This window comes from Aedes albopictus, chromosome 2 (assembly GCF_035046485.1).
Source record: "Aedes albopictus strain Foshan chromosome 2, AalbF5, whole genome shotgun sequence".
NCBI lineage: Eukaryota > Metazoa > Arthropoda > Insecta > Diptera > Culicidae > Aedes > Aedes albopictus.
In genome coordinates this window covers 388,266,147-388,293,716 of record NC_085137.1, presented here as the reverse complement: position 1 = coordinate 388,293,716, position 27,570 = coordinate 388,266,147, and the positions used below count along the sequence as shown (strand labels likewise).

The 27,570-nt window shown below is 42.4% G+C and overlaps 1 protein-coding gene across 2 annotated transcripts; it reads left to right on the top strand.

Annotated features, from left to right (window-relative positions):
• LOC109399415 (vacuolar protein sorting-associated protein 26B-like) lies at positions 1 to 27,570 on the top strand. Of its 2 annotated transcripts, XR_009997939.1 has the most exons (8): positions 1 to 1,104; positions 14,684 to 14,894; positions 14,961 to 15,126; positions 15,211 to 15,375; positions 15,456 to 15,562; positions 15,632 to 16,117; positions 25,604 to 26,148; positions 26,905 to 27,570. XR_009997939.1 is itself a non-coding variant. In XM_062853170.1 (7 exons), the coding sequence occupies exons 1-7, from the start codon at positions 1,102 to 1,104 to the stop codon at positions 26,095 to 26,097; spliced, it is 1,632 nt and encodes a 543-aa protein (XP_062709154.1). In that variant the 5' UTR covers positions 1 to 1,101; the 3' UTR covers positions 26,098 to 27,570. The 2 variants fall into 2 exon arrangements, 1 of the variants encoding a protein (XP_062709154.1); XM_062853170.1 differs by having other exon boundaries at positions 25,604 to 27,570.

The window sequence follows — 27,570 nt, the reverse complement described above, 5'->3', positions numbered from 1 at the left end:
ATCCCCGCGAGTGCATGACGTATCGCATGCACTTTCTGTCGGACGGGCGGAGACAAAAAAAAAGAAGTCAAATCCATCGCGAATGAGTTTTGCAGAGTGGAAAAGTGATTTTTTCGCTTATCAATCGAATTGTTCCGTTTCGATTGCTCTTCCGTCGGTCGAAAGTGTGTTTGTTCTGTGCGCGGCGCGTTCCCAATTGCAGTAGATTGCGTTATATAACCGAGAACGGCCCGCTTCGAATGATGTGGAGCAATTCAATTTCGCTGGACTGATTCAGTGAGAAGACGCAGTGATTGTGCGAAGCGCAGCCAGAAGGTTCATCGATACAGGGGGAGACGACATTGTCGTGTCGCGGCAGAAAGAGAGCAGTGCTGGGTTGGATGGCGTTCCGCCAGTGACGACGATTCATCATTAGTGGAATTTTATGTGCTGGAAAAGAATCTATTAGTGCGAAGCAAAGTGGTTGGTTTTTGCTTGTTTGGGGAAGAAGATTCGTGAAGGCATTCGACAGGAGCGAATCCCATTCACGCCGTTGTTCGGAATACGGAAGTAGCTTGTTTATCCAGCGAGGAGAAGTGCGCTCCGGAGAAACAGATATCTCATAATTACATAAAACGAAGCAGCGAAAAGGGGGAAGACAATATTTCCTCCCATATGCAGGCGATAAAATAGGCCCCCTTCGCTCCGTCCATCCTGCTGTAGCAAGCCCGCATCTTCCTGCCTCTCCCAGTTACTGCAGTCCGGTTTGCAGTTTTTTGACAGCTCTAGATTGTCGGGAGCTGAGCAGTCAGAAGAAATAAATTGAATACCGACGACGGACGACGGCCAGCAGCAGAGGGGTTGTGGTAAATCAGTGATTAGAAGGAAATTACACAATTCCATATCTCTGTTGGACGGCTATCACCTCCGGTCAGTGAAGTGCAAAAACAGTGGAGTGTTTATGTTTGACGAGTGATTTCCATTGAATTTAAACAAGAGACGGAAAAGATTATCTGCAGCGAAGCAGGGTCCATCATTGCTGAAAAAGCGACAGTTTGACTTGCACAATTATTGGATTAGCAGCCTGTATCAGCACCAGCAGAAGGAACAAGAACAGCAAAAATGGTATGCTTTCCTTTTAGTACTGAGAATTTGTAAAACGTATAATACTATTTAAGTTGTTACTCTCCAGCATTCAAAAGATAGTGTTTGTCGACTTCCTAAAATGAAGAATGTATTTCTTTACGATAATTTTGGTGTAGTATTGTAAATTTTACTTATTTTCCTCTATATGGGTAAAAATTTCAACCCGATATAACTTAATTCGCCGTGAGAAAATATTACATTTTATAACGTCGTATTAAGTATCAATATATTGTTGATAAGCGTTAAAATCATTCAATTCGGTTCACTGGTTTCCGAGTTTAAAAAAAAGTTGTCTAAAAAATAATGTTTTACGCGAACGGTTCTAACTTCGCGAAAAATTAATCAATCGATTCCAAATTTGTACCAATGATGCACACAAAATAGGTTGACAAACAGTCAAAATTTGAGATTTTTTGATGCACTCTATGAAAAGTTACAGAATTATGAATTTTTTCGAGGGAGAAAAAAGTTGCCTATCCCAAACATTTTGGCCATCCCCTGTATATAACGTCTATTTCTAACAAGAGCTGGTACAAGAATGAATCTAATAATTTTCACTTCTTTGAAGTTTGGTCTACCAAGGCATACTTGATTGCAAAATTCTACACCTTGGTAGCAGATCCTTTATCGAAGTTATCTCGGGACTCCTTCGAGATTCTTTTTTAGGGATTCTTAACGGAATCTTCAAGGATTTTCCCGGAATTTCTACAGGGATACCTACAAGTTTAATTCCACATTTTTTCTCCAGGAATTTTCATAAATTAAATCTCTTAAATCCTTCCGGTATGATTCTTGGCATTTCACCAGGGTTTTTTTTAGGAAACCTTAGTAAATTTCTCTTGTAATTTTTCCTAACAAAAGTTCTGGTTGTATTCATCCAGGGTTTTAACTCGTTTTTTTTCAAAGATGACTACATATTCTTTCGAAGAATTCATCAGTAGGCCTGTCCAGCTTTTCAAAAATGTTCTCTGATTCTCAAGTCCACCCCCATATTTTGATTGGCATCCTAAAAGAAGTAACTGGTCAAAATTTCAGCCAAATTCATTGAAATTAAGAGGTGCATCAAATTAATTTTGTGTTTTTCGACTATATTTGAACTTCAAAAAATCATAACTACACTAAAACATGTCAAAACTTAATTCTTTCGGCAGAAATTGAAAGCTATACTTGTTTGCTACAACTTCTCCGAACAACATGTGCCAATAAAATTGAAGGAAACATGTGTAATTATCACATTTGTGATCAGAAAAACCTTAAAATGTTGATTTTTTGATAGATTTTGTTCTGGAACACCCTAATATACGTAATAAGTTTGATATTTTAAAACGGCATCATATTCTCCTATGTTTTTTGATTATTTGCTTTTTTGACACCAATGCTGTATGAGTTAAGCAAAAAATATTAAAATTCGGGAAAGCCAAATGTGGCCTAAAAACTAGCTTTTTGGAGGCAATCACGCTGTGGCGCGAAATTGTACTGAACGTAGTAGCTTTGCTTCCTTGTAGTTTACCTTGGCTACCCCCTATGATGGGTGATAACAAACAAGCGTGATGACAGGTGTTGGCTATCATATCAGTGCTGACGCGATGCCACTTTTTGCGCGCCAAAGCGTGATTGCACCCGAAAAGCTAGTTTTTAGGCCACATTTGGCTTTCACGAATTTTAATATTTTTTACTTAACTCCTACAGCATTGGTGTCTAAGAAGCAAATAACCAAAAAACATTGGAGAATATGATGCCGTTTTAAAATATCAAACTTATTACGTATATTAGGGTGTTCCTCAACAAAATCTATCAAAAAGTCAACTTTTCAAGGTTTTTCTGATTACAAATATGATAATTACACATGTTCCCTTCAATTTAATTGGCACACGTCGCTCGGAGAAGTTGTAGCAAACAAGTATAGCTTTCAATTTCTGCCGGAAGAATTAAGTTTTGACAAGTTTTAGTGTAGTTATGATTTTTTGAAGTTCAAAAATAGTCGAAAAACACTAAATTGATTTGATGCACCTCTTAATTTCAATGAATTTGGCTGAAATTTTGACCAGTTACTTCTTTTAGGATGCCAATCAAAATATGGGGGTGGACTTGAGAATCAGAGAACATTTTTGAAAAGCTGGACAGGCCTATTCATCAGGGATTTCTCCAGGGATCCCTTTTGGAAGTTTCCCAAGCATTCACTCTGGAATTCCCCCTACGATTCCTTCCAATGCTTCTCTACGGATTTCTGCCCAGGATTCATCTAGAGAGTTATTCATGTAATTCCATCCTGGCCAGCACGAACAGAAGTGTTCCCAAAGTGCCAAGTGTTGTAACTCGAACTGTTTACCCACCCACCATTTCGATCGATGTGCTAGGGTCCAATGAAACAAGTGCGGTGCAAAATCAGAAGCGACATTCCACCGTGTGATCAACACGATTCTCAAACAAGATGATTCACATCGACCCCTGATGAAGATCCCAACCACAGGATCGAAACGTTGGCAATAATCTAAACTAATTGTTCGAACTACCGAGGCTGAACGGTATCGAAATGAGTGATCCCCAGTTGGATCGACAAATATGTGTGTGAGTAGGGATTGAAACGTCATGATACAACTGTCATAAGAAAAGTCACTGTTATTACTTGCTGATCTTTATGTAATCGCTAAAAAGCAAACCCGCATAGAAAAATACAGTTTGCCATAAACTCCAAACAATAGATTGCATCTAAATGATACTGTAAGGTTATCACAAACAGTTATTTTTGTGTTGTACAATATGTAACTCAAAACTGAGCACAATAAATAACAGTGTGTGCAAATTACATCATATATTGACATTATATTATAGTATGAAAGCATTGTTGAACAACATGGAGATGAGCATTTGTTTGAAATTGTGGCAATATATGATGACCTTCTGCCAAATGGTCGATTTCTATATTTGCACAACACACGAATACTTGTACATTTTACAATACATTACATCTGTTTAACAATTTGACAAACTGTTGCATCGCGTAATGGTAGTTGTGAGCAAAATAAGTTTTGTGTGTTTTCATTTCTCATCACAACTCCGCAGTCATGTTTTGTTTATTTAGTTCCGGCGTTCCGGCTCCAAAAGTAGAACTGAAAAGTGACGGTATTTCCTGCTGCATCTTGGATAGCACCCGAATCCCCAGCGATCTGGATAGGTGAGTCAACGAAAGACGATGGATGATGCAACCGCATTATGAAAAAGCATCAAATTCCACAACGCCACCACGGAAGCAACACAAGGGCAATCCGATAACGATCCGGCGGTTCAAAATGATTTCCTACGCGGACGGACGTGTAGACTGATCAATAATAGACCAGAACCTTGACCAGAACAAATGGAACCTTGGAGCAGATCGCGAAGGTAAATAGATTTTTTTCTTGTTTTAACGGTTTCAAATCTTTGAACTTTGTTTCGTTTTGTTTTAGGTGTCGAAGGAAATCGAACCAGGAGGCCGGGGAGTGGCGCATGAGGCTCGTTTGAGCGGGATGTTGCAAATCCAGTACTACAAAGAACCTGTGAATGTGCGAAGATCAGATGGACACGTACAATCCCGCTGAATATCGGACGTGAACCAAGGTCATGCTGCTTCTGCGATAGTTTGAGGACAGTTTCTTCGATATGCGTGGGAAATGCCGTCGGTCATTGAGTTTGACAGCACCGCTGCCTGATAACTTACTCCAGGTCGTCATCAACATTCTATGCCATCTATTGTGGTCCCACGCCACCTGTTGAATATTAAATTTTGTGCTTTTTCAAGTGAAAACGTATCTTTCAAATGTACCCCATATTGCTCTGATGTTTTAGTCAATATATGCAAAACTCATTAAAATTATTTGTTATTATTATACTTTTTTTGATGCAATTTGCTTTTTTCTAGTAGCTGCTTCCGCAAAAAAAAGTATTTTTTATGTAGTGTCAAATTCTACGATTGAAATTGTTTGCGGAAGTAGCTACTAGAAAATAGTAAATTGCCTTAATTGAAAATTTATGTCATAATACTAGATTCAAACAATAAGGTATACTGTTTATTGAAGTTTATTTCACAATTAATGAACTGTCTGCCTCAGCGTCGAAAATTTTCCCCAAATGAACGGTTTGACAATTTCAAAACAGTTTGACATGCAGTTAACCTTGCTGAAAATGGATAGTATGTCAACACTATGGCTTACAGTATTGCAAAAATTTTGTTCGAGAAAATGAGCATTTTTTTATTGTAACATAACTTAACCGCCTATTCCCCATATTGTAATTTTCTCAAAAACCATCTATCAAACTGTTGAAACCGTTTACGGTACTGTTGGTTTACTGTTCCTTTGGATGTTATACGAAGCTGTTGAGATACTGTAGTAAATGGTTCTGAACAGTATGGTAAGCAGTACCAGTACAGTTCGTGGTTATGCGGGAAGTCATACACGTGTGAGATTATGAGAAATTGGTTATCCTGATAATTATTGATATTTTCTGCTGAATTTAATCACTATATTGTAATTGATAGCTGTACGTGAAGGAGATTTGTTAAACAGTTCATTTGGTTGATGAGTAAAGTAAATTGTGCTCTAGGAAATTGCTTTTGAGAAACTAATATAAATACATTGTGTTATTAGGCTAGCCGCTAGGAAGTAACGTTCACTATTCGTAACCGAATCCAGAAGAATTTACGGGTTTCAGATCAAAAGTAAGTCTACTGAATTCATATCATAATGCACAATTGTAATTTGGAAGATTAATGTATGTATTAATTATGTCTAACTGCAAAATGTCATACTTAAATATACTTCTCTCGACAGCTTTGAGCGTACTTCAACAAAACGCTTCACGGAAATTTTCATTAGACCTTCCATCCGAACACTAATCAAGAGACGAACCAGCCAAGGGCTGAAAGTCTCTGAGGTAAAGACAAATCAATCAAATCAAAATAACCAACGCTTTTCGACTGAAAGCCGAAAAATACCAAGTTTTACGTAAACCCAGTCATACCCCGTAGTACATTTAGGCAGAATCTTCTTCATAAACTCCTGCGGGAGTTCTGCAGGGATTCTATCAGAGACTTATTTTTTTCCAAAATTCATTTATTGATTCCTCCTGGGATTCCCTGAAATTCTCCTCGGGTATTACCTAGACTATTCTAAGCATTCCTTCTGCCTCAGCAATCCTGCAGGTATTCCTTTTCGCATTCCTTCATGGATTCTCCCCATGATTTCTTCTAAGATTCTTCCCGAGAAACCTCCAATATATTTTTTTTCTCAGGACTCCTTCATAGATCACATTCGATATTCTCCAAGGAATTCTTTCAAGAAAAATTCCTTCATGTGTATCTCCTGAGATTTCTCGAAGGATATTTTCGGGAATCCGGTATGCTTCTCAAGGTTCCTGCAAACGATCACTCCTTTTGTTCCTTCAGAGATTTTCCTTCATTGATAAAGAAATATCTCCCGAATCCTTCGGATATTTCTTCTCGGATTGTTTCATGGATTTTTTTTGCTAAATTTTCTCAAAGTTTCATCCTGGATATTTTCGGGTTTTTATTTTAGCGTTCCTGCAATGTTTATTACTAGGCTTCTAGTAATTGAGAGATTTGGTTGACTCTGCCAGAGTCCAGATTCTTTCAAAGAATTCTATAGAATCCTTCAGGTATTTTCCATTATGATTATTTGTAAATTTGTCCAGGGATTTCCCGGATATTCCTTCTGAGGTATTTCCGGATTGCCACTCGATTTTTTTTTCCGGGAATCTCCAGAGGTGTATTTGATAATTCTTTATCTTAAGAACACATATGTATAAAGTTCTTCATGATTTACACAGAGATTTATTTGGAAATGGGAAATATAATAAAGAGATGAACTCTTACGGTTTCTAGGCACCCTGCTAGTACATCATAATACCACCTTCCAGCTTTTTCTACTTCCTTATTTGTATAACCAATGTCTGTTTCATTTGTCAATGTGGTACCTTGCATGAATACACACCTTGATAGATTGAGTAATTACCGGTCATCTTGGCAAGTCATGTTTAGAGTGTTGTTATTCTGTGCAGATCGAGCGGGAAAGTGCGAGACATTCAGAGTAACCGGAGTAGCCGAGCTGAGTGCAGTCGGTAAGAGTGAACAAATTCTAGTGTGTGTCCGTTCGGGAGAAGGGAATTATGGAACCATCAGAAGGGTCCTGAAATGGACAGCATTAAAGGGGATCCCACAGTCAACATTTATTTGCATACCCAAGAATGTAAAAGTGGTATGTAATTAGCGCTAAAATATGCCATCACCATCACTATCAGACCTTTGTGACCCACATTGAACAGATTTTCTGGAACCACATTATGCTACATAAGATACAACTGCAAAAAATTCAAAGGCAAAGAAAGCCTCAATTGCTTAACTCAAGTACTGATTATGCAGATACAGACTTTAGAGTCCCATTAGGGTCGTAATTTCAGGATTCAGAAGATAAACAAGAAGTGAAAGCAATTACATTTAAATGTTGTTATTATGGGCAGTTGTTTTACACTGTAACCTATGAAATCGGATCAAAAAAAGTGATAAAATCGGGGGTAGACAGAATCGGGGTGTGCTAAAATCGGGTCAAGACTGTATTTAATCCAGTTAGATTTCATCTGATTCTTCAGATTCGCAAACATTCGCCGATCCATACGCATAAGAAACATCCAGACATCCTTAATGTCCGCACCAACCAGCTTCTTTACGGAAGTAAGATTTGCTCGCAGATCAGGTACATATAAAACATCGTTGATGGTAACTTCGGTGCCTCTGTTGTTTACTCCAACAATACTAGCTTTCTGCCAGGTTTCGGCGAATGTATTGTCTTTGGCAACATTGATGATCATCAAGTTGCCGGCTTTTCGGGCCCGTATGAAGTTGATCACCAATAATATTGGTCCAATATTAACTTCTTTTCCCGATCAGCCTAGATAGCTGTGGAGTGTCGGTAGCGGTTAGTTCAACTGGCTAAGAATAGCACTACGGACCGCCTGTTCCAGTGGTAGGAGTCCACTAATCAGGTGACCCCTAATTCATGGTGTTATGCGGCTTTACGCTTACCGTGCCTTGGAATGAATGGTTAGGGGGGTTTTATAAAAACCTAATCGCAAACGGAGCCTGTGGAGTACCAGGGCACCCTCCACAGTATTTGCCCTTACTGTGCTAACCGGAGCAATAGCGCGGTGGACCTTGTGTTTCTCCGAAACAATCAGCTGCCCTTCTTCAATCTTATACTTGAGGCTGAATAAGGGCGGGATTATGAAGATGTTATTAATTAGTTTAGATTTTCACCTATATGGTTTCGCATTATGCGTTTTACACAGTGTATTCTGTGCATCCTCGCCTTTGGCGCACTCAAATCGATACCGATCTGGCTTTATTGTTGCTGTTCTTTTTTGTGCTGTGATTGTTAAGAGTTTAATCTTGCCTAATTTGGGTAGTGGCTACGGTTTAGGCTGACCATCCGTCCCGTATTTAACGGGACAGCACATTTTTCAAACACTCGCCTTTAGCACATTATGTATGTTAATGGCTGAAATTTTCGATCTTTCCAGCTCAAATGGCATCATTTACAACATGCAGTTTTGTTTTTGGAGATTGATTCGATTTTTCATGAGTTTTCAGCAAGCGTCCCGTATTTAAACGGGACAAATCTGGTCAGCCTACTACGGTTAGGATAGCTCAGATCAATCTTCAGCACAAAAGAACAGCAACGATCAATCTTTGTAGATTTATGCAAAATGGTACAGCCAAGTGGCGTTAGTCCAAGAACCTTACTTTCGTAAGGGGAATTTCTATCTAGGAAACCTTGTGAATCCGGTGTTTGCTACTTTGAGTAAAAATAAAATGGCAAGCTCACGTGTCATGCCTCGAGCATGTGTGCTTGTCAACGACGCAATCGTTGCTACATTCATCTCTGAGCTAACTACTAGAGATGTATGTGCTATCACAATCGATGTATCTGTTGGAAACCTCAACAGGAAATACGCTTATTGTTCGGTTTATTTACCGCATGATGAACCATCCCCTACGGATGCTTTCAAGCAAGTCATTGCATACTGCACTTCAAAAGGCCTTCCGCTAATTGTTGGCAGTGATGCTTATGCTCACCATATAATCTGGGGCAGCTCAGACATCAATTTGAGAGGCTCCAGTTTGATGGATTACTTAAAAGTAGTACAGATCTTTGATTATTTTGGCCCAACCTTCATGGTATCTGATAGAGAGGAAGTGTTAGACATAACGCTTTGCTCTAGCAGAATTAGTCACGAGCTGACCAAATTTCATGGATACTCACCATCAATTGATACTCCAAGTGATTTAGATGATGCCGTTGATACTACAACGGCCTTCATCAAGGAAGCTTTAGAAGAAGCTTGCCCTCTGCGGTCTGTGAAGACCACAAGAGGAATTCCTGGGTGGAACTCTGATCTAGCGAAGCTTAGAAAACAATGTAGAAAGAGTTGGAACACACGACGTTCGGCTGAATCGGAGCCTTGCAGGTCGGTTCGCAAGGCCTACCAGAAAGCTCTTCGGTCTGCTGAACGATCCGGCTGGAAAAAACCTTTGTACAAATGTTTCCAGTCTGAGTGAAGCCAGTCGATTGAACAAGATCCTTGCAAAATCTAAGGATTTTCAAGTGAACGAACTTCGTATGGTGATTTCACTTCCTCTGATGAGAAAGTTTTGTAATGTTTATTCAGTACACATTTCCCCGGATGTGTGGATATTACATCTTCGGATGAACCTGATGTCTTTTCTTGTAGCTATGATTCTTTAGCTTCGGCTGGGAGTGTCATAACTGAGTGGGCACTTAATAGCTTTGCTCCTTTCAAATCTCCTGGGGCAGATGGGATTTATCCTATTTTGCTTCAGAAGGGATTTGATCATTTCAAACATGTTTTGAAAAAAAATACTTGTTTGCAGTTTTGCTACAGGGTATATTCCCTAATCCTGGCGGGCTATTACTGGGAAGTTTATTCCGAAAGTGGGTCGTGCGTCGTATGAAGAAGCAAAACGTTTCAGACCTATCAGTTTGACCTCTTTTCTTCTGAAATGCTTAGAACGCATTGTCCGTGATGTTCATCTGGCCAACGTGCCTCTTCATGTGAACCAACATGCCTACCAATCTGGTAAGTCCACTGTGACTCTTTTACACAAGGTTGTTTACGAAAGCATCCACTCAAAAGCAATGTTGTTTGGGTGTTTTCTTAGATATCGAGGGTGCTTTTGACAACGTGCCTTTCGGTGCCATATTGGAAGCCGCACGGAGTCATGGTATATCTCCAATGATTTCCTATTGGATTCACCAAATGCTCAAAAACCAACATCTCTTCTCGACATTGCGTCGAGCGGCGATTAGGAAATTGAGTGTTTGTGGATGCCCCCAAGGGGGAGTCTTATCACCGCTTTTGTGGAATCTCGTAGCAGATACGCTATTGAGGCAACTCAATAATAGCGGTTTTCCTACTTATGGTTTTGCCGACGACTACCTAGCATTGTTAGTTGGTATGTGTACCACCCCCTTTTCGACCTGATGCAAAGCGTCCTTCAGGTAGTTGAGGGTTGGTGTCGCCAATATGGCCTTTCAATTAATCCGAGTAAAACATCTATTGTTCTTTTTACGGAAAGGTGAAACCGTAATGGCGTTCGACCTTTGCGTCTCTTTGATTCTGAAATCGATGTGACTGAACAGGTAAAGTACGTTGGAGTCATTCTTGATTCCAAGCTTTCCTGGACACCTCACATTGAGTTCAAAATCAAGAAAGATTGTATGGCCTTCGGGCAATGCCGGCGAACCTTTGGTACAACTTGGGGTCTAAAACCCAAGTATATCAAATGGATCTACACAACTGTGGTTCGGCCAATATTGGCTTATGGATGTCTTGTGTGGTGGCAAAAGGGCGAAATGAGAACGGTCCAATCAAAGTTAGGCCATCTCCAAAGGATGTGCCTAAAATGGCGATGTCTGGAGCGTTCTCTTCAACTCCCACGGCAGTGCTCGAAGTTCTCTTTGACGTTGCCCCACTACACATTAATCTTAAACAACAAGCACTTTCTTGCACTTACCGGCTATCGGTACTCGGATTACTTGAGGAAACTCCTGTGAACCGCAGATCAACACACACTTTGTTGTTTCCACTATTGGTGAATTGGGATAAAGTGGTCCTTGCTCCAAGTGATCTTACAATTGCTTGTAATCTTCCATATAGGAAATTTCCCTCGAAATTCCCTTCCCGGGAAGAATGGACATCTGGATATCTGGAAAGAAGTATTTCAGACGGCATCGTGTGTTACACTGATGGCTCCCTTTTTTAATGTCCACTCTCGTGAGCTAAGGCTACATCATTCTTATTCACTTGGTGGACACTGCATCGTTTTTCAAACCGAAATCTTTGCTCTTGTGTACAGAATGCAATCAGCACTTCAGCAGCACGTAATGGGCAAAGTCATATATGTACTTCTGTTCAGATAGCCAGGCTGCTATTAAAGCACTTGCTTCGGCCAATTCTAGGTCGAAGATAGTTATCGATTATCGTTATCCATCACTGGAAATGAAATGGCTGATGAATTCGCTCGCACTGCAACATCGCATGACTTCTTGGCCCTGAGCCAGCTATTCCGATATCGAAGTTTTGAGTTAAGCTTCATATTGATACCTGGACTGCCACTGCCACTCAGCACAAACAATATTGGAATAGTTTGGAGTCATGTCTGGCCACTGCCGACTCAGCTATCACATGGCGAATATTTAGCAAGCTGATGCATTTGTATGTGATAGCTGTGAATCCGATTATGGAACTTCGTATCGTTTGATATGTAAATGTCCAGTTTTTGTGCAACTGCGTTTCCGAGTACATACTCGGTGATGTCGAAAAATCCTGACAATTACCTTATGTAATTAATAAACAGCCCCTTAGACCTATCAGTTTGACCTCTTTCCTTCTAAAATGCTTAGAACGCATTGTCTATCCGTGATGTTTATTTGGCTAGCATACCTCTTCATGTGATCCAACATGCTCACCAATCTGGAAAGTTCGCTGTGATTATTTTACATAAAGTTGTTTGATTGACAGCCCGTAGATGCTTTTCCAGTGTCGCCAGACCAGCTACACTCACATTAGGAACCAATGAGATATCTGCCGGGAACTAGTAGACGTCTTCGGATTGTGAGTATTTGCGATTTTCTATTTTTAAGCAAGAATGGTGTCTGCTACGTCAGATTCCCGGTAAATGTGGGAAACGGGGGGGAGTGATAGTGCAATCGCTTCCCGAATAAAAAATACAGTAGAAAAACCGAACGTTATATTGTAACAGTACTATTTAGAACCATATTTTTACAATAGACACCACTGTAAAAATAAAAATACAAAAACAATAAGATGTAATGTAGGATACCATACCGTGAATTGTAAATAAGATTTTTACAATATATTATACAGGTTGTTAAGTATCGTAACAATATAAAAAAATATTTTTTTCCGTATATATTTTTTTGCAAAACCATACATTTTATTGTTAATGAATTGTTCAAAATAATGATACGTGGGTTTAAATATACCGTACATTGTATGGTACATGAATGGTTTCAAACAATAAAATGTACCGTAAATAAATTGTTTTTAATTGTAATTTCACTACTGGTTATACATTTAATCAAATGGTTTTGGAATGGTTCTCTTTTGTTATGTTGAATTGTTTTACATTACATAAACCATATATTGTTATATTATCTTGCCATTTTCCTCCTGTTAATGGCATCTTAGGCTTATTAGATTTATTAGAATGCGCTTTGGGAATTCCCAGAGCGTTTTGGATAACCCTTCATATATAGGATCGCCCACGTCTAAGTCTGAGTAGTCTCTGATTGCATTAACAGTTGAAGCTTAGGCTCTCATTCCCCACCAGCCAGATAACCGGGTTTCGCAAACTAAGCATTATTTGTGGCAACACTTTGAGCGGCATGATGGAACTATGCCGAGCGCGCTAAGTGTTATTAGACCACTAATGTAGTTGCATGAAGTGGGTGACGAGGTACATAAGTATCATTACAGCGTGCTTAACCGTTATTGCAATATTGAGGCACCAGTTTGACTAAAGTTTGAAATACATAACAACTCATGAGATAACTGTCAAGTTCGATTCAAATATAAGTTAGGTTAAAAAGCGAACTCGCAGATGAACTCATATTAAAAGTCATTTCAGTGTTCAGTCCAGTCCATATGTTAAAGATGGCTCTACGTCAAAGATAAAGTTTGTCAACCGCATTTGATTCGATTGTGGTCGAAGGCAAGTTCACAAGAGAGAAGAGGAGAAAACTCCCCTAAATGCAAATACAGAAAGAATAGTGCTGAAGTGTTGAACTCATCTACTGATTTACGGTAATCTGACCTGCATCTTTCCGGGTTGGCCTACATTGCATTCGTATTTCTCTCATCGCACTCTACACACCTAGCCCGCCCTCGAGCCCGCCATATCTCTTGGACCCCTGCTTGGACCTGCAGTTCTTAGGACATCTGGTTTACCACTGATTTAAACATGTTATTGGCACTAACCCTTTGGAGCCGGAGGGGTCATATATGACCCCGGCGATGAAACCGAGCATAACAAACGTGTTCGACACCAGCGAGGTTGCGTCAACAGCGGCGAAAAAAATCGATTCCAAAAGGTTAAATTGATGTTTCAACTTATTCACTTTTTTTTCTTTCCTTTCCTTTGCATCAAAAAAGTCACAAACATCAACAAAACAAAGCACGGAAAAAATCTTAAACTGAATAAATCTGGTGTTCGATATGAATAGGTCGAATCTGCATAGGAATCACAGCAAACATACGATCTATTCAAATCGAACACCAGAAATAATTAAAAATTCACGGAAAAATAATGTTTCGGAAAAGTGAATGGTTCAAACGTAAGAAAAATAGTATAATATATTGTTACATTAAAATCCAATGTAAATGTATAGTATAGCGAACCATTTCATTACAATACACTTTATTGTAGCTGGTACACTGTATGGTGCAGGAATGGTTTTCACCATACACCCTATGGTTAGTTTTTATCCCGGGTTGCCAACGGTAGACCGTGTATCCTACTGCGTCCGCACAAGTTCTTTCTAGGATGTCGGAGTCTTCTTGAAAAATGGTAGTTTTGGCAGAGGGTTCACACATTTTGCGTCGATGCCAGGCGTAAAGTTATTAGATTTTGTGTTAAGATTAATCTGAAGCTGATACGGTCCAGTTTGCTTGGCTGCAGGCGTTACATGATTGATTACCACTGTGCTGTGGAAGTTAGAAGAAAGAAAAACGGCTTTTCAATTCGATTCTTATTCTAGCGATTGTTATGCACATATGAGTATACATGAGTTGTACGTAGCTGTTTGTTGTATGTAAAGAAAAGGGAGAAAGTAAGATACAAAGTAGGAGGAAATGAGTGGGTCATGGATTGGACCCATGACCTTCTCATACGAATAAGATGCGATAGTTATCAAACCATCAAGCCTGACAGAAACTGATTATTTCCATTTAAAACTATCTCTTGTAGAACTTCCTCCGGTTCGGCCAGTCCGCGGACATTGACATCATGTTCGACGGCGCGGAGCACCGACAGCACGCCGACATCAAAACCGAAGACGGCAAAAAGGAAAAGTATCTCCTATACTACGATGGCGAAACCGTCAGCGGAAAGGTTAACATTACACTGAAAAAACCGGGCAGCAAGCTGGAACACCAGGGCATCAAAGTGGAATTGATTGGTAAGTGGACTTTGGGTCAGTGGAAGTTCTTTCCAAATAATGAAATTGTTTTCTTCATTCCGACAGGACAAATTGAACTGTACTACGACCGCGGTAATCACCATGACTTTCTCAGTTTGGTGCGGGAGTTGGCCCGCCCGGGAGATCTCATTCAGAACACATCGTACCCGTTCGAGTTTGCGAACGTGGAGAAGCCCTACGAAGTATACGTCGGATCGAACGTACGCTTAAGGTTAGTGAAAGATTTCTTTTTCTAGACTTCTAGACTTAGACTGATTCAACAGTTTAATTCTTACTTCGATTCCTTTTCCCGTAGATACTTCCTACGAGTGACGATCGTACGTCGTCTGAGTGACATCATCCGCGAGGTGGACATTGCCGTGCACACACTGTCCAGCTACCCCGACACTAACAGCCCTATTAAGATGGAGGTCGGTATCGAGGACTGCCTGCACATAGAGTTCGAATACAACAAGAGCAAGTGAGTATCGAGAAGAGATTGATTGATTGGATTGTTTACATAAATGCCACGTTTTATTCAACTGTCGTCTCTGTTTGCAGATATCATCTACGCGACGTCATTGTTGGTAAAATTTATTTCCTCTTGGTGCGCATCAAGATCAAACACATGGAGATCGCCATTATAAAACGGGAACAGACCGGATCGGGTGAGTTTCGTTGTAACAACTACTGTTTAAAGCACCTAGAATTCTAATCCCATGTAAAACCCCATCCAGGTCCCAACATATTCACGGAGAACGAAATCATCGCCAAGTACGAAATCATGGACGGATCGCCGGTCAAAGGCGAAAGCATACCGATCCGGGTGTTCCTGGCCGGGTACGATCTGACGCTGACGATGAGAGAAATCAACAAGAAGTTCTCGGTACGCTATTTCCTGAACTTGGTCCTGATCGACACCGAAGACCGGCGGTACTTCAAACAGCAGGAAATCACGCTGTGGCGCAAGGCGGACAAAACGCGAAAATCTCTCACGCCATCGCAGGCGGCCGCGGTAGCCGCTGCGCATGGGCAAGCGGGGGCGAACGCTGTCGGGGGACAGCTGGCGCCACAGGCCAGTGCCACCAATCCACACATACCGCACCATTTGGTGGGCCAGACGCCGGTCATGAAGGAACCGTTGCTGGAGGATCTGAACACCAGGAAGCCGGAGGACAACAACCCCATAATGGGACTGTTCACCGAGGATAACTCGCAGTCAGGTAGGTTTCTGATATTTTTGAGTATGCTATGCGAAGTGTTCTGAACTTGAGTCTATGACGCGTTTGGAAACAAAACCGGTGAACGCAAGCAACATATGTACACTCATTGAGGATGGTATCTTTGTTACTAAGAAGCCGGATCGCGTAGGTATAACTCAACAACTTTTCAACATCCGTGGAAGAAAACTTTTTTCTAGTTGTCTGCAGTCAAATGACATTACCAATAGATTGAAGATTGAATACTAACACATCCACATTCTTGAGACTTGCTTTCTGTTCAGGAAATTCCCAAGTTGTTAGAATGGCCGATGTTTATCAGCAGCTACGAGACGTCAACGAAGGCGTGAGGCTTTTCTGAGGTACAGAAATTTGGCACGACTATATGAGTGCTTGAAAGGAGCAGACTGCTTCTGCTGAATACCATCCCAAAAGTTACGGAGAAACTGTGCATGCTGTACGGCAGGTCAGAGCGACTTCTCAACATGCGGTTTATTGAAGGTTTGCAAAGCAGTGCCAGCGAAAGCTGATCGACTGGAGAGTTTTATTAGCTTCGATGTGGTAGTTCAGAAGGTCGCCGATCATCTGCACTGCGAAAAGTATTCTGTGAACATTTTTGCGTTTCTGGAAGCTTAAAACTTCCGCAGCACAGTTAGCGATTTCGGAAGTGGTGAGGCGATACGTACACCTCCAAGGCCTGCCGATCACCGACGTCCAGCATACCGTTTCAAACATTTAGATCAGGCTGAAGGACATTTACTTTTAAGATCCATTGGAATTGCGAACATGGCAACCATGGGAGGCTATAGCTGTGAGTTCGAAGCTAGGCTAATCAGGAGCTGCAAGATCTTCTGAGAAGGCACTTCTCACTGGAGAAGTTCGGGATTTCCATCACCTTACTTCCCGAACTGGAAGAAGACAGATAGAGAATGAGATTATAAAGAAGACGTGGTGATTCCCGAGAAGCATCGACAGCGGTGTATGCGGCTGTTGCATCGGAGACTAAAATGCTAAATGAAGGTGTTGGCGAGGAGCTACGTATATTGGCCGTTGATAGATGAGGAGATCGCGTAGGTAGGATTCTTTCCTAAGCAAACCATATCCACACATTAGTGTGGCACTGGGAGATGACCAAGCACCGGGACATACAAACTGCTCAAGTGGAGTAAGCCTGGGCGTGGCGGGGGACCAGCCTCTTCAGAAATTTCATACATGACACCGTATCCAAAGTGTCACAGTCCAGCAAGGAGTGCCTCGGGCACAACGATGCCAGTAAGTTCCTGATTATGGTATACTGGTCATGTTCCGCCCCATAAAACCGTGGCTTGTCGTTAAAGTACGTTCCCGATCTGTGCAAAGCTTTTACAACTAACTGAGTGGAAGTAGGGTCAAATGAACACTCCTGATTAGCGCTGATCCGGCTCTGAGCCCAATCTCCAACCTGCGCCAACCCTCGGGTGGCGTCCCTGCTTGCTTAGATAACCACCAAGATCCTTGGCGACATTTGTGCAATGAGGGATAGCGGCTCTAAGGGGGCCCAACAGACATTACTTCGAAATTCATAAACAACAACAACAACGTGGTCACGAATGGAGTAGCGGAAGGAACGGCGTTGAACCCGTTCGCGCGTGGATGTTTGGCAAGATCGCCACTACGAGGGACTGATGCACCCACCAGCGAACAAACGGCAGGTAAACGAGTGGAACAAGCGGCACAGGGCCAGCCGAGGAAGCACAGATAACCGGTACGGACCTCACGCGGGCGCTGAACCGCAATAAGAGCGGACAATCAAAGATGTTCCGACGCACCAGGACGGGAGAGATGATGTTAGTGCTGAAGAAGGAAGCGCCCAAGAAAGGCACCACAAAGCACTAGCCTAAAAAGTACTTGGCGAAAAAGTGCAGGTAAGAGCCCTAACGGCGGAGCAACTTTTCAGTGTTAAAACCTGGACGAGATTGCCGACGCAGAAGAGCTCGCAGTCGCACTCAAACAGCAGTGCGAGATAAATGTACCAAGTGCATCGATCCGCCTGCAAAAGGGTCCGGCAGGCACGCAGATTGCCACGCTCAAGCACCCCGTAGGAAAGGCAAACAAGGCGACTGCAGTCGGTAACATCAAGGCACAGAGAACAGACATCCAAGTCCAGTTCCGGAACTGTGTAAGGAATTTAACGGCCATTTGAAATCGGCAACACAAGTGGCAATAGCGTGGCGCTGCAATCGGTTAATTTCCCATACTAATTTAATTCACCACTTGAAATGTTTCAACTCACCACTGACTGTGGCAATATGGTGTTTGGCGGCGTTAGTGTTGTCATCGTGTATTGGTTTGCAACCTTACTCAAGTGAAGATTCAAATCCTTACACAACTTTCTGAGTGAAATTTGTTCTAGCCTGGATGTCTGTTCTCTGTGATCAAGGTAGCTTGGTTAGTGTGCCCGCTCAGCATATGCGAGCCGCTAGTGGCGTGCTTCGAGTGCTTTGAGCAAGGGCATAAGTCGCAAACTCTGCAGGAAGTGCGGAGCAGCAGGCCATATCGCCAGGGAGTGCAACTTGGCACCAAAATGCCTGATTTGCACGGCGAACAAGGGCCACACGACGGACGAATCTAAATGTCCAGGCAGGCGTGGAACGAAGTTCAAAACGATAATGCAGGTTATACAATTAAACCTGAACCACTGTGAAGCCGCAAAACAGTTGCTGTGGCAGTCAGTCTCGGAGTCAAGTACAGACATCGCCGGTCGTTTCCCGATCCAGGAAATCATTTCCAGGTCGCAGCCAGGGCTTCAAAATAGCGAAGATCAATAAGGTGTATTACTGTAGTTGTTATGCCCCACCCAGGTGGCCGATAGATCAGCTCTCAGTAAAACTGGACGCGCAATCAAGCGCGCTGGTAGGGTTGAGTCCTGTGGTCTACGGCGGAGACATCAACGCCTGGGCGATCGAGTGGGGTAGCTGTTCGGTTAACGCGAGAGGCTGGGCAATACTCGAAGGCATGGCGAGACTGAACGTGGATGTCGCGAACGTAGGTGAAAAAATAACTTACAGCAGGAACGGTGCAGAGTTCACCATTGACGTGACCTTCTGGAGCCCGGGTCTAAACCCTAGCTCAGAAACGAGGGTTGACGATGCGTACACGCACAGTGACCATCTGGCGGTACGATATACGGTGGAACATGGAGGAAGAAGGTCATCGACAGGCATCGAGGATGGCTGACCTCGCGCTTCGATAGGGCGGCATTTGTCGAGAGACGGCTTCTGGAGGATAACACTAACGATTTGTCCAGTGAATATCTAGTCGGAACTCTAAGCCATGCGTACGATGCCGCAATGCCTAGGCGCTCGCTACCCAGAAATGGACGGAAACCAGTATACTGGTGGTGTCCAAAAATCGCGGAGCTCCGAGCATCCTTCCTAAGGTCTAGGTGGAGGATGCAAAGAGCTCGTACCGATGAGGGTAAAGCGGAAAGAGATGAGGGCTACAGTGTTGCTAAATCGAGCATGCTTCGAAAAGCTCTGCCAGGCAGCCAATACGATGCCCTGGAAAGACTGCGTTCCCCGGAACGCTCACCCGAAATGCTGCAGAAGATCGTGGAAACGCTGTTCCCGCGCCAGGATATTAGACCATGGGCTGCCACCCCTGGCCGAACCGACCAATGTAGCCCCAGTGACGAACGATGAGCTCATAGTAATAGCGAGTGACAAGTTGAACAAGGTTCCGGGTCCGGACGGTATCCCGATAGTAGCCATCATGTCGGCCATCGAGGCCATCGGTCAGAATGGCTATGCAGATGTGCCTGGACAGAGGCGAATTTCCGGAGAGCTGGAAAAGGCAAAGATTGGCTCTGTTGCCCAAACACGGGAAGTTTGACCAGTTTGACTTCCGGAAAGGTCGATCGACGGTGGCCGTAACCGAAACGGCCGAGATAGGGCAGAGGAATTTGCTACTGCGCGGTCGTCCCGTTGGAAGTGAAAAATGCGTTCAACAGCGTCAGCTGGGTCGCCATTGAATGCGTCATTCACCACCTAGGAGTCCCAGATAGCTTATGCCGGATATTGGAGAGCTACTTCCAGAATAGAGTGCTGCTCTATGATACTGAAAACGGACAACATCACCGCGGGAGTACCATAAAGGTCAATCTTGGGCCCGGTACTATGGAACGCCGCGTGCGATGACAAATTCAACCGAGCGTAAAGCTGGTCGGCTTAGCCGATGACATTACCCTCACGGGGTTGTGATACTTTTCCTGGAATGTCGTTTCCCCGAATGCCGTTTCCCCTAGGGCTAGATTTACACACAGCCTCATACCGAGCGTGTCCAAGTGGATGAGCAGGCCTCATGGCGAGGGGAACTTTTACTTGACACAATTTCTGTCAGACCATGGGCGCTTTAGGTGGTATCTGCAAAGATTCGGACATGCAGGCTCCCCCGCATGTCCGGAGTGTGCAGACAGCGACGAGACCCCAAAGCATGTGGTCTTTGAATGCCCACGCTTTGCGAAGCAAAGGTCAACTATACAGATTGCAGGGGATATACGGTAGAGATATCACTCCTGACAACATTGTTGAAAGGAGGTGTACGGGGGAAGACAAGACCGGTTCCGTGGCCACGACCAACTGGCCCATTGAAGCGAGTTCATGTAGATTACGCCCATCGACGGAGTACATTACTTGTTGGCAGTCGGTGCACATTCGAAGTGGCCGGAAGTGTTGCGTTGGAGAAGCGTTCTATGTTTGCCTGTTAATCTACCGCACTATATCGAATCAACAGTTTGACGAAGGTACCCACCAAGTCACGAAAAGGAAGGAACCTGAAGGAGCTTCTCTGCACAAGATGCCGTCTATGCGAATGTGTACACTGTACAACAACAACAAGTTGCGCTGGGCCCCTGGAACGGTGTGTGAGAAGATCGGCAAGGTTGAGGATCAGTGGATGGTTCGAGTGCATGTTAAACAGATGCGCAGTCGTGGCGGTACTACATCAGGTAGCAGCAGGCCGCAGTCAGCACTGCCTCTAGACGTTCTGCTGGATGCGTGGAGTATTCCGAGAACTGACCCGCTAGTCCCAACACCATCTCTGTTCCCGACGGAACCCACGGACTCGTCAAGTGAGGTCTCACCTGTGCCGTCTACGTCCCCGTCGGTGTCTACGTCCTTGTCTTCGTCATCATCGTCATCTGTGCCAGCTACGTCAGCATCCACAGAGTTCGCATCGGCAGATAACGAACCTCTTACTCCGGTACTGCTTCCACGAAGGTCTTGCAGAGCTCGAAGGCCTCCACAGTGGTTTGATCCGTACCATCTCTATTGAGAAGGGGGTGTTGCTGGCAACATGAATGCAGATAGCCCTACCTATGCCGCCTCCGATGGACTCACGGGCGACTGATCACACAGCGTAACAAAAATTAACTTTTTGTCTGTCTCAAGAGCAAACTTATGTGTCTCCGAAGGATTTTGGGCCGCTGAATCTGAATCCGGGCTCAGATTTGCTTCAGCACGTCACAATTTTGAGCTATACCTCAATTTATAGGGCAAAATATGCGATTTTGGGCTTTTTTTGACTGCAAGCCATTAAGCATGGAAATATTTTTTTAAGCAATCAAAAGGTTAATTGGTCAATTAACATCTAAATCAACGACTCATGCAAAATATTTCCTTTTACCAAATCGAATTTGATAGTTTTAGGCGATTTATGTTAGGTACGATATGTCCCATACAAGTCACCCTCCAAAAGTTGCATGCAAGTTTTCATACTAACATAAAATGCCTAAATCTATCAAATTTGATTAGGTAAAACGAAATATTTTGCATGAGTCGTTAATTTAGATGTTAATTGACCAATTAACCTTTTGATTGATTGAAAAAAATATTTCCATGCTTAATGGCTTGCAGTCAAAAAAGCCCAAAATTGCACATTTTGCCCTATAAATTGAGGTATAGCTCAAAATTGTGAAAATTGAGGTATAGCTCAAAATCCTTCGGAGACACCTGAGTGTCGCGGACTGACTCAATATGCTCTCTCAGCGGGAGCCAAACATTGGGAGCCAAACATTGAAGATAGAGGTTATGTTAAACCTTGTTGTACCTGTGTGCTTGATTGAAGAGTATTGTTATCTAGGTGCTGCGGATAAAATCAAAACTGTTGTCACGATATCTCCATTTGCCGCTATCAATCCGTTGGAAAGCGAGGAGAAGAATAAACATTGTTTTGAGCCCATTTTAGCTAATTTTGTAACAACTATCCTTCCAAATTTCCATTGCGAATGGAAAATAATAAACTTTGAACACGACAACAAAATTGGAATAATGGTGGATTGATCATGTTTACCATTTCCGAACAGCGTCGCGACGGCATGTTTGACAACTGCGCTCAGAGAGGTGTTTGCAAGAAAATTGAACGCTCGTGCGTGTTTAAAAGATGTGTGACGGAAGTGTGTTGGTGTGTGTTGGCTAGCTTGAGAAATAAAACCGTTTCTATCCGCAGCACCTAGGGAGACACATATGCTCTTGAGGCAAAAAAATGTTGCGCTGTGTCATCTGTCTGTTGTCCAAATGTAATGTATGTAAATAAAATTTTGTTTGTTACTGATCGTTTTATCGCAACAACGCGTTTGAATATGTTCGTCCATTTAACTATGTTTTGATTTGTTTCTCGCGCTAATGTTAATATATTGAATCCTCACAGGATTCCTTCAGGGATTTCTTGTAGGTTTTTTTATCGACATCAATCCTGGGTTTCTGTCAAGGCCCCAGCGGATTCATCAAGCTTGCTAAATAGGACAGATCGGTGAAGTACTAGATTTGTAGTAATGAGCTGAATTTTAGTATGGTGAGAAGGTCAATTATCCGTTTATGCAATGAAATGGTGGAAAAAGCGTGGGTATTATGATTCATTGCCTAATTTGATGCTGTTTGAGCAAAACTTTGGACAACAGTGTTGTTGTTTTCTCCATTTCTTGCAACACAAACATCATAGTTATCCAAAGTTTTGCTCAAACAGCATCAAATTAGGCAAGGAATCATAATACCTATTACAAATAAAAATGAATTGAATAATTATTGGCCCACGACAGCAGCATTTCGAGCGGTTTGCCTGTCTTGCAGTCATTTGTCGCAAGAAACGACCTTAATGTATGCAACCACTCCGGTTGCTAGGGCTATATTTCCCCTGAGTGATGGAAGAAACCTATAAATGCACATTAAAATTAGTAGAATATTCACAAGCTAAAATCGAACATGTAACAGAAAAATAAAACTGGTAACATACCCACGCTTTTTGTACCACTTCTTTGCAGAAACGGAGAATTGACCTTCTCACCATACAAAAATTCAGCTCATTACTACAAATCTAGTACTTCACTGAACGTGCCCCATTCCTTTAGATATTACTTCAAGGACTTTTCCCGAGACTATTTGATGGGTTTCTTCCAACAGTCTTACCGCGATCCCTTCAGCAATTTTCTACGGTATTCCTTTCGGGATTCCTTTATTGATCCTTCCAGGGTTTCCTTTAGGGATTTCTCTTGGAGCGTCGCTAACAGCAAGCTTCATGACCTGAGTGTCGCGGACTGACTCAATATGCTCTCTCAGCGGGAGCCAAACATTGGGAGCCAAACATTGAAGATAGAGGTTATGTTAAACCTTGTTGTACCTGTGTGCTTGATTGAAGAGTATTGTTATCTAGGTGCTGCGGATAAAATCAAAACTGTTGTCACGATATCTCCATTTGCCGCTATCAATCCGTTGGAAAGCGAGGAGAAGAATAAACATTGTTTTGAGCCCATTTTAGCTAATTTTGTAACAACTATCCTTCCAAATTTCCATTGCGAATGGAAAATAATAAACTTTGAACACGACAACAAAATTGGAATAATGGTGGATTGATCATGTTTACCATTTCCGAACAGCGTCGCGACGGCATGTTTGACAACTGCGCTCAGAGAGGTGTTTGCAAGAAAATTGAACGCTCGTGCGTGTTTACAAGATGTGTGACGGAAGTGTGTTGGTGTGTGTTGGCTAGCTTGAGAAATAAAACCGTTTCTATCCGCAGCACCTAGTTCATGACGAGCTGCGGGCAGTGTGATGCTACCTCATTGAGGAGTGGAGCTTTGGCGGAGTAAGTCGCCTGCATCGCGAGGTCCCGTATCATGCCATGTGGTTCTACTGTAGTTTGCTAAGGTGACTGGAAACGGAAAGTTCCGGTGAGTTACACAATATTCACAGATTCTTTCAGGGAATTGCTCCGGGATATTTTCCGGCATTCTATCAGAGATTCCTCCCGTGATTTCTTCCCCCTTCCCGGGATTCCTTTGGTGATTTCTCCTAGGATTCCTTTCACGTCTTATTCTCGTCGTTAATGCATATCAGGGATTCTTCCAGGATTTTACCGGGATTTATTCAGGAATTCATCCTGGAATTCCTCTATGGATTTAAAAAAAACACTACACCGTCTTCAGCCAAAGGCTGCACAGACTGAACATTACCATACACGAGACAACGGACAACACACTGAACACCCAGTGGCCCAATGGAGAATTTTCCGTTCGACGAAAAGTTTTCCCCGACTGGAGCGGGAATCGAACCCGCACTTCGAGGCTTACGAAACGCCTAGACGACTGACGCCGCTAACCGCACGTCCACGAAGCCCATTTCTTCATTGATTTTTCTAGTTTGCCTTTAAAGATTCCTCGTGAAGTTCTGGGATTTCTTCATATTTTTCCGGGATTCCTTTAGGGATTTTTACCGGAATATCTTCTTCAGGGATTTCTCCAGGATATTCAAAAAAAACTCTTTTTAAGATTTCATTCAGGGATTAGAGATTTCTTCAGGGATTTCTTCTTGAAATTCTGGAATTCCTCCAAGGACTCCTTCTATAAGTCCTCCCGAAATACATTGATTATTCCCGGGTTTCCTCAAGAAATTGCCCCCGAAATTCTTTAAGGGATTCTATCAACTATTCCCCCAGGATTCCGTCATTTATTCCTTCATTGAGCTCTGCCCAAATTGTTTTGGGAATGTCTCCCGGGATTCCTTCCGGTTTACTTTCCGGTATTCCTCCCAAGATTTATTTACAAATTCTTTAAATAATTCCTTCTGGATTCATTTAAGGAATTCCTTTAAATTTTCGTTATTTCTTTATTATTTATTTATTTTATTTATTAGTGACACTTTACCTTTAGGAGGCATTCGTGTCATAAATTATTTCTTTAGTAAGCCGTAATGTAATATGACTTTCTATTATTTTTGTATAGCTATCATTTCCTTCACTTGTTTAAAGTTGTTTTGTGTTTACGGATCAGAATGTAACAACTGTATAACATTTATGCTGAAACATGAAAAATATCATGTTGACGACTACATTGAAGACTTACTTTTTTTCCGTGAAATCATGTTTGCTTTATTGGAACTTGACTATTCATTACAAATTCTTTTGAAAGTTTAAAATGTGTGACACCATGAATGTTAACGGGTTAATCTCTTCTTTTCCCAGATTTGCGACCAAAACCGGCCGCCCGGCAGCGATCAGACGAGCCCACCGGCAACGGTGACGACAGCAGCGCGAGGAAACCGAGTGAGCTTCCGCAGGCGGACCCAACCGACGAGGACACTCTGCCCCAGTCGCAGCAGCATTTGCACCGGGAAGCCGGCGACGGGGCAGCTTCGATTTCACACACCACGGACGAGGAGACCTCGTCGCTGTTCGACGCCAACGATTTGAGCTTCAACGCCAACAGTAATCCTCCGGCCGTACCGGCACAGGTTCCGGCTGTCCCCAGCACGACCGCGACGGCACCGGTGACGACCACGACAAATGACGACAGCTCCTCGAGTCCGATTGCGAACGTTGCGCTCGCCGAGTCTATGCTGGACGTGTCCGAGTCGAGTCCAACGACGGCAACGGCCGTACCAGTGCCAGCGGCCAAACCGGAAGCCGCTCCTCGTGAATCGAAACAGAAACAACTGGAAGAACCGCTGGCGGAATAAACGAAGTGCAGCTGGTGACTAGGAATCATTTCTGTTTTGCAGAGCATGCAGGTAAATATATATTATAAAAATCTTCAGTATATTAGCCTTCAGAGGAATGGACTCGGAAGCACCCGACACGTGGTGTTAAAACTTTTGATTGCATTTCGGTTCACCATACTCCTTTCTTAGTAGCGAGTAAACCGACCGAAAGTTCAGATAATATTTATTAGCAAACAAGCGAATCATTGATCAATGCATGCACACTTTGAAATGTCGAGTTTTGTGTAAAGATTTCGGAAGAAAATTCTTCTGGGAAATTTATTATTTAGTAAGATGCATACTGAAGTTTGAGCGAACTTTACTGATGCTTCATCAGTTGAAGTTTCGTCAAACTTCGGTTAAACTTTAGCCTTGCTAAATATTAATAATATTACCGGATTCTTTTTTTCCAAAAAACTTGAACGGAAGTTGATATTTTCTAGTTTGTGATAAAAGTAGACAATTTGATACACCAAGAAACCAACCAAAACCTATTCGAATAGAGAAGACTTTCAAGCAAAACAAATAAAAAACAGGTTCAAAAGTTAACTCCCTCCCCGAAAAAAAAATGATCAAAACGTAGCCAGCACCAATGTTTAGGAAATATTTACTAAAGCAATTCACCCGACTACAAAGTAAGATGGGAGCAAGCTCCTTTATATTCCTTCGACAAGGAGTCGTTACGGATCTTTCCTAGTGGGTACACGTGCCAGTGTCCCCCCAACTGTTCTCATCCCCCTTCAGGACTGTGTGTACAATTAACAAGCATTACACCTATATCCCCAGATTTGTACACTTCTTCGATTAAACATTCTGTGGCCTCTCGAAACTTTGACTGGTAAGCTTCCGGTCAAATGCGACAGTTCGAAGCTGCAGAAGCAGCGCCGGAAGAAGAATGATAAGAATGAGAATGCAATTGTTGTAAAGTTAATTCTACTAAAACATTTTTTTTCTGTTTTCGTACTCTTATTTGTTTCACTGCATTGAAGAAAACAAAACAAAGAAACTCAGACTAACAAAAAATACAAGCAAAAAACTAAGATGTAAGAAGAATAAATTGTGTTGATAGTGAAGAATTACTAATACGAGCAAATTTTAAGTGAAATATTTAATGAAAATCGGTAAAACAAAAGAAAAAAAAAGCAAACCATAGCAACAACACAATATGGTTGAAAAAAAGAAATGGCATCGGCAGTCATTGACAAGCAGCGTCAAAAGTACCCAATAACCAGTGGTGGTACTTTCTCTCAATCACAAGCTGACTGGCCGATCCATACCAATGGTGATAACATAAGGAAGAAGAAGAAGATAAACAAACTGACTACATCTGAACAAGTCTGGATCAATTTAGGCGCGAAGTGGAAATTAATTACAAGAATGGCAAGTGGATTCGGAACGGTAGAATATATTATACTGAAAACAAAATAAACAAGTTATGTATATCTGAAAGCA

Excerpts from the sequence above, each read along its gene's own strand:
- LOC109399415 (XM_062853170.1), top strand. Across the intron at positions 14,895-14,960 it reads CATCAAAGTGGAATTGATTG|GACAAATTGAACTGTACTAC; the intron begins GTAAGTGGACTT and ends TCATTCCGACAG. Across the intron at positions 15,127-15,210 it reads GGATCGAACGTACGCTTAAG|ATACTTCCTACGAGTGACGA; the intron begins GTTAGTGAAAGA and ends CTTTTCCCGTAG.